Source organism: Triticum urartu, chromosome 5, assembly GCF_003073215.2.
Source record: "Triticum urartu cultivar G1812 chromosome 5, Tu2.1, whole genome shotgun sequence".
NCBI classification, from domain to species: domain Eukaryota; kingdom Viridiplantae; phylum Streptophyta; class Magnoliopsida; order Poales; family Poaceae; genus Triticum; species Triticum urartu.
Window position 1 is genome coordinate 475,720,211 of NC_053026.1, and position 7,863 is coordinate 475,728,073.

Genomic DNA, 7,863 nt, shown 5'->3' on the forward strand with positions numbered 1-7,863 from the left:
GAACCATGTTTGAGTGGGAGGGATAATTTTTTTACTATTTTTTCTAGTGGGCCTAGAAGAACTAACCCAAATAAGCTACTCTAGTGTGAGTGGGCCTAGAAGAATAACCCAAATAAGCTACTCTAGTGTGAGTGGGCCTAGAAAAACTAACCCAAATAAGCTACTCTAATGTGGGCTAGTTTTTTTAGGTGGGTTAGACCCAACTAACCCAAAAAAAAACCATCATGTTTGGATACTTTTGGATTATTTGAGCCCCAACTAACTAAAACTAACTCTAACTTAGGGATCCAAACAGGGCCTTAGACGTGATCGGAAAAGTAGACATCGTGCTTTTTCAGGCTAATGAAGAGTGGTAGTGGTACCAACGTGCTACCGCAGAGACGTTGCATTCACAACGAAACCTCACCGTATTACACAAACGGGGTAGAAGGTCGAAATGTTAATGCCTAGTTTACCCACATCGCACAAAAAAGATAAAAACTCCAACTCGAAAACGTAGTAAAAACTACTACCAACAAGAGAAAGTGAAAGTGAAAAATGTAAATACTACTACTACGGTATGAACACGCAGCATCCAGTGACCGTGTCTGGTCAGCACGGGAGAGGTTGAGGGCTTCAGGCGACGCAGCCCAGGCAGCCCATCATCCACAGGCTCCTCCTCTGCTGCGCAACCTGCATTCAAACAGAGATCAGTCACTAAGTTCCAACCATTACGACAAACAATTAAAGAAACCCGTTCCAGCAGTAATTACACGTTCTTTTCTGAGGCCGTACGTGCGTGCTCTACCTTAACTGGCCGCCGGTTGGGGGTGAACTCCGGCGGCGGCACCTGGTACAGGTCCGCGTCGACCGGCCGCACCACCCGCCTGGAGGCGCCGCCCTTGGCCGTTGCAGCAGCGTCCAAGGACGGCCTCGCGCTCTGACGCGCCCCGGACACGCCATCGCAGCCCGCCGGCCGCCTCCTCCTCGCCTGCTGCTTCTTGGGCGTGGGCGCGGGCTTGCGCGGGGGCGGCGAGTACTTGAACCACACGTCGCTGCAGGCCTGCGGCTCCGGCATGGCGTACCACGCCGCCTCCGGCTCGTCGTAGTGGTAGTAGTAGTTCCACTCCCCGAACGCCGGCACCTGAGGCCTCCTCGCCTTCTGCAACACCAGAAACAGACCGACCACAAGGATGAACAACACACCCATGATCCTCGACGAGCTTGGCACTGGTATGGGATGCCTTACCTCCATCTGGCTCAGCACGGGGCAGGGGAGACAGAACGAGCTAGAGAAGAAGAAGAAGAAGAAGAAGAAGAAGAGGAAGAAGAAGAGGAAGAGAGGCAACGACTCTGGGGTCGGTCGGTCGGTCGGGGTGGATCGAAGTTTAGAGCAAAACAGAGAGGAAATGGAACCTCCTCCAATGGCTGGCTGGCTGGTTAGCTGGACACGCGTGCACTATATTTATAGCGAGAGCCGGGGGAGCAACGGAGCGCCAGCCACGCCGGTCAGAGTGGCAAGCCGGGCGCGCGCTCCGGTGCGCGGCGTTGAAGTGAGGAATGGGGCTTCGGGTTCGGGACCGGCGAGGTTTGAGAAAGAGCGAGCAAGAGAGAGAGAGGGAGAGAGGGGGCAGTATGGAAGGCCGGACCTTTTCAGCGGGGTAGGAGCACTGCAGCTAGCCCACTGTAGCCTGCGGCAGGCGAGCTAGTAGTAGGCATCGACGGGCAGAGCGGTGCCTGTCTGTCCGGCCGGCCGTGGTCCCTCGTTTGGCGCGCGGGCTTTTACTGCGCGCGCATCGGGCGCCGTTCCTTTTCGACGCTCGCTGCATCTGCATGTCGTCGCCGGGTTCGCCGCTGACCCCCGCGGCCCTCTTGTCGCGCGCCCGTGCTGTGGTGTTTCGGCATCATCGCCGGCCGATTATTAGAAAATCGGAGTGAGCGTCGCGAAGCTGGCACGCCCTGCTGGCCGAATGACTCCGAGGTGTGGCGGTAACACGCTTTGACAAGATGGCTTCTACCGCAAGCTTTGTATTACTACTGTATTATTATTGCTTCTGCTCCGGTGTCGACAAGTGTGGCTCGGAATCTCGGATTGTGTCACTCGAGGTAGCATTCAAATGAGTGAGTACACCTATCGTAAACGTTGGATGCTCTTAACTCTATAAACGATGGAAAATTTTACTCTCAAAATGGAGATGGAATACTCCAAAAAGTATTGTAGGGCTTTGCTCTAGCGAAAATTGCACGGTTTGGGCAGCTACATTGTTTCAGACTTGTTTAGCAAGGACAGACCGAAGAAATGCCTTTTAGTCCTCCGGCGCTAGCGCGCATGCTTATTTTTCTCTTCCCAAAATCAGTATTCAAAGTTTCATGGTGAAACACATTGACGAACGACCTAGAAAAACTTGATTTCAAAAACAGTAATTGTGCGTGCGTGCGTGTCTGTGTGCGCGTGCGCCCATTTTGTGCACTCCTCCCTCGTGCTCCCCTCCCGTCATCGGTGCTGTCGACGGACGAAGCCCGATGAGAGGTATGCGGCGGCGGAGCTTCCCCGTAGCCCTCTTCTTGGCTGTTGGGGCCATCCCGCCTTGGTCACCAATTTCGGTCATCTACCAGTCTACCATAAGTTAGATGCTTTTGTATAGGAACGCAATAGTTGGCGAACATGGAAAGGTTTGGCATTTGTGAACGTTTTAGATGGCAAGCTTAATTGTATGAGGTCGAAAGTTTCTTCGGAAACACACGACAACTTCTAGGAGAATTGGGCAGGATTTGCCATCTCTTATAAACACTAGTAGAAAAAGGGTCAAATGTGAAGCATATTAGTGCCGGTTTGAATTTGAGCCGGCATTAATGTGACCATTAGTGCCGGTTCCAACAGCTAGGCGGGCGGGCATCATTAGTATCGGTTCGTGGGCAACCTTTAGTACGGGTTCATGCCACGAACCGGTACTAATGAGGCTGTGTCAGGCTATGGTCAGGCTGGGGCCCCCACGAAGACCTTTAGTGCTGGTTCATGCCCTGAACCGGTACTAGAGTTTCTTAGTAAGCTGATTTTTAGTCCCACCTCGCCAAGAGAGAAGCAGTATGAGCGGTTTATAAGCCGTGAGTGCACAGACAATGACGAAGAGTTGTAATGCTCACCTGCATGTTGATTAGCTTCAAGCCTTGCGGAATAGCATAGATTGCACTGAGCTATGTGCAGTGCAGTCTACACTATTCCAAATGGCTTGAAGCAAATTAACCAGCATTGCATCTTGTAAGTGCATCTACTGCCACCCCTAGTTGGTTTTGGAGTATTGACGACAAACCTAGTTGAGGGACTAATGTGTTTGTGAGAATTACAGGATAACACAGGTAGAAGTCCCTCATTGATTCGGTTTCACTACCAGAGATGACCCCTAAAAATGTACGAAGACATTGAAGACAATGGTGGTTTATGAAGATATTCATATTGAAGACAATGACATGAGAAGACTCCCTATGAAGCTTATGGAACTCGAAGACTTAGATCCTTCGTAGTTTTATGTCATTTTTGTTGAGTCATAGGAACCACCGAACTGTTAAGTGGGGTCCAGGAGAACCAGTCAGAATGACTGAAGTGATGCCTAAATCAAAAACCTATGTCTTCGAGTGAAGATAATGAGAGCAAATCTTGTCCAGAGCCGGATAAGTCAGCTTTGCTTGTAGTCCAAGTAAAGTTGCCATGAGAGTTCAAAATCTGACCGTTGAGACACGTGTCAGTTCCTTAGTGACCCAGGGTCATTTCGGACAAATCAGGTCGGGTTGCCAAGTGGCTATAAATAGCCCACCCCCACAACCATAAACGGTTGGCTGCTCAGATTTCAGTGCACGGCTTTTGTCGTTTTAGAGCAACCCACCTCGAAGCCTTTGAGAGAAAATTACTAGTGAGGAGAAAAGCCCTAACCACCCAGAGCCAGAGTAAATTGGGCATCACTTAAGTCTTCTTGTCTGTGTGATCTGAAGACTTATTACACTTGAGGACTGTGAATCCTCCAGACGGTTAGGCGTCGCGTTCAGAGCATCCAAGAGAAATTGTGGATTGCCAGTGAACGAAGTCTGTGAAGGTTTGGGAGTCTACCTTGAAGACTTACCAGAGTGATTGGGCGAGGACTAAGTGACCTTAGCTCAAGGAGATTACGGTGAGGACTGGGTGTCCTGAACTGTGTGTTCAGGACTGGGTGTCCGGGACTGTGTGTCCTAAGGTTTAAATACCTAGCCGCTCCAACCAGACGTACAGTTGTCACAGCAACTGGAACTGGTCCAACATATCATTGTCTTCAACGAGTCACTGGTTTCATCTTCACTTCCTTATCTTGCTGTTACTCATTGTGAAGTCATTGCGTGCTTGCTTTATCATTTGTCTTCACAACGTGAATGCATGATCTGTTTGGCTTCATAACTTCTTCCAACTTGATCCTTATTACACCGAAGCTGTTTGTCACTTTGCTTTCACTCTATTGAATACATGACCATGGCTGGCCTAGTGTAATCTAACTTCCGCTGCATAGTAATAGGCATAATCTTCACTGTTTGTCTTCATAACTCCCAAGTTTTGAAGACTTCCATAAAAATCGCCTATTCACCCCACATCTAGTCGATATAACGCACTTTCAATTGGTATTAGAGCTAGGTGCTCCCTTGTTCTGTGTGATTCGGTTTAACCACCTGGAGTTTTAGCTATGTCGACTGCAGGGATAATCAAAGTTTCCGCTGCGTGCCCCGTCTTCGATGGAACTGAATATCCCTACTGGAAGAATAAGATGCGCATGCATCTTGAAGCCATTGACGTCGACCTATGGTATGTCGTCGAGAACGGCGTTCCCAAGGCTGGAGAAGGTGTCACTGCTGCTGATGTCAAGAAATTCGTTCAACTGGACTCTACTGCCAAGAACATCATCTGTGGTCATCTGACCAAAGGACAGTATGGCCGAGTGAGTGCTTTGAAGACATCCAAGCTGGTTTGGGACTGGCTCTCCAAGGTCAATGAAGGCATCTCAACCCAGAGAGATCAAAGAATCAGTGTCCTTCGCAATCTCTTCAACCGCTTCAAGCGAAATGACAATGAGAATGTCCAACACACATTTGACCGGCTCACTGACATCACAAATGAGCTTCAAGCCCTCGGCGCCACTAAGATCACCAAACATGAAATCGTCAAGACGCTGCTGAGATCACTTGATAGTTCATTTGACATCCTGGCCCTGATGATTCAAGAACGTCCTGATTTCAAAACACTCGATCCATCTGACATACTTGAGAGGCTCAACACACATGAATTTCAGCTTTCTGAGAAAAGAGATATTTACGGTCCAAACTATGGGCGAACTCGTGCCTTGAAGGCAAAAGCTGTTTCCTCATCTGAAGAAGAATCTGGCAGCAGTTCTGATGATCCTGAAGACATTGGAAGGGAACTTGCAATGCTAGTGAAGAAGTTCCAAAAATTCACCAAGAAGAAAGGCTTCAGAAAATCTTCACGATCAAGCTCAAGGAATGATGAATCTTCTGCTCATGACTACAAGAAGAAAACATGTCACAAGTGCAAGAAAACTGGACACTTCATCTCTGAATGTCCACAGTGGGACAATGAGAACAGAAGGAAGAAGAAGAGCAAGGAATATGATTCTGACGACAAGAAGAAGAAGAAATACTCAAAGTCTTCTTCCAAGTCTTCATCAAAGTCTTCATCACACAAGAAGAGCTCATCTGGCAAGGCACGTGCGTTTGTTGGAAAGAAGATGGATTCAGAGGAGGAGTCCGCATCTGAGGAGGCAGAGGTGGAGTCTGAGGAGGAGTCTGATTCTGGCATTGCGAGTCTGGCTACAGCATACGTCGCCAAGTCCATCTTCAACACTGAAGACAATGACTGCATCACCGACACCGACGCAAATGACAAGAACGACTCCACTCCTACCTACTGCTTCATGGCACGCGGTGCCAAGGTAAACACACGCACTACTCGCTATGAAACATCTAGTGACGATGACTCTGAATGTGATTCAAAACCTAGCTACAAAACACTTGCTAAAATTGCAACTGAACAACAGAAAGCTATGGAACATATTCAAAAACTGTTAGACAGAAGCGATGATCTGTTGGGTGCTGAAATGACTCGATCTGAATCCTTAATTGAAGACATAAAAAACCTTCACGTTAAGTATCAGGAACTTGAAGATCGTCATGATACTCTCTCAACAACTCATGAAAAGCTTTCATATGATTATCTTCAAAGGAAGCAAGAACTTGAGAAATTGAGGGTGGCTCATGAAGATCTTCAAAAGGAAAACGAGTCACTTCGCTCCGAACAGATCAGTCCCGCTCAGGAAGGATTTGAACCACCATGTCTTAAATGCATTGAGCGTGATAATGCTAATTCTGTTGCTGAATGTTCCACTTCTACTGCTGTTGCAATATCTTCAACTGTTGACGTGGTAACTAACCCCTCTGCTGAGGATACCACTGCTATTGCTGATGAGAATGCTATGTTGAAGACATTGCTTGAAACAGGGATGTACAAAAGTCTTAAAGGACATCAGACACTATGTGATGTCCTCAAGAAGCAGATCCTGAATCGAAACCCTAGGAAAGAGGGTGTTGGATTTGTGAGGAAAATCAATGCAGATGGCTCTTACTGGAAACCTGAGCAGTACCCCAAAACCACATGGGTTGCTGCAAAGGAACTTTCAACAGATCCATCCAACTTATCTGGCTTCACTTGTGCTAACCCCATTATCATTGATGAATCCTTTGATGCAAACTATAAACTGTTTAAGAATCAGAATGGTGAAGTGTTTGCCAGGTACATTGGTACTAACTGCAGGAATGGACCGCCTATGAAGAAGATCTGGGTTTCCAAAAAGTGTCTGGAAAATCTTCCTGTGAATGTCTTCATGACACCTCACTTGAAGAAGACAAACCTCAGACCAAAGGCTTCATACGGTCCAAAGGCTTCATACAAACAGAGGACTCAGCTGAGTCACACTAACGTAAATGTTTTGTAGGGAAACCATACTCAGGCATATGAATATGAGAGCGGTTCATCAAACCGTCATGTTCATATGACCAAAAATTATTCTGCTTATTCCTATGAGTATTGCTGTCCACCGGCTAGACTGTTTGCTAAGGCTTCAAAGCCAAAATTCTCAGATGCTGCACTTAGACTTATTGCTTCTAAGCCACCCTTGAAGATGTGGGTGGTTAAGAAAGCTTAACTCTCTTTTGCAGGGAAAGGTCTCCAGCAGAAAAACAAAATCTTCTGATGCTATTGCTGGGGACCTTAAAAATCTTGTAGGGCACAAGATAAAATGCCCAAATGGCATCATTATGTACTTCGTTCCTGAATCGCATGCTACTCTCCCTATTAGTCCTAATTTGGATCTAAGTTTTCATAACCCACTGGTTCGTCAAATGTTTATGCTTCACAATACCCTTCGTGAAGCCTATCCCCCTAACTGCACTGTAGGGTACGACACTAGTGACTTCAAAGTCTTCAGAATGGATTATTGACAGTGGGTGTACAAATCACATGACTGGCAAAAGAAGCCTTTTTATGGACTCAACATTACGTCCATCCGACAAGAGCCACATCACATTTGCTGACACTGGTAAAAGTAAGGTATTGGGTCTAGGTAGAGTTGCAATCTGAAAGGATCAACACATGGATAAAGTCATGCTTGTTGAATCCCTTGGCTTCAACTTAATGTCTGTCTCAATGCTTTGCGATCTGAATATGATTGTAATGTTTGGAAAATATCGCTGCCTGGTGCTAATGGAATCTGACAAATCTCTAGTGTTTGAAGGGTATCGGAAAGGTGATTTGTACGTGGTAGATTTCTCAGCAGGACCACAACTTGCAGTATGTCT

At 47.2% G+C, this 7,863-nt stretch overlaps 1 protein-coding gene across 1 annotated transcript; it reads right to left on the reverse strand.

Annotated features, from left to right (window-relative positions):
* Nucleotides 1-330: 330 nt before the first annotated feature.
* LOC125556359 lies at nucleotides 331-1,669 on the reverse strand. Its single transcript, XM_048719112.1, has 3 exons — nucleotides 1,229-1,669; nucleotides 788-1,141; nucleotides 331-672 (listed from the first exon to the last, which is right to left on the reverse strand). The coding sequence occupies exons 1-3, from the start codon at nucleotides 1,232-1,234 to the stop codon at nucleotides 616-618; spliced, it is 417 nt and encodes a 138-aa protein (XP_048575069.1). The 5' UTR covers nucleotides 1,235-1,669; the 3' UTR covers nucleotides 331-615.
* Between the last annotated feature and the right edge of the window lie 6,194 nt (nucleotides 1,670-7,863).

Bases quoted from the DNA above. Each gene is read 5' to 3' on its own strand.
- LOC125556359 (XM_048719112.1), bottom strand. The intron at 673-787 runs GTAGAGCACGCA...GTTTGAATGCAG, and splicing joins CCAACCGGCGGCCAGTTAAG to GTTGCGCAGCAGAGGAGGAG.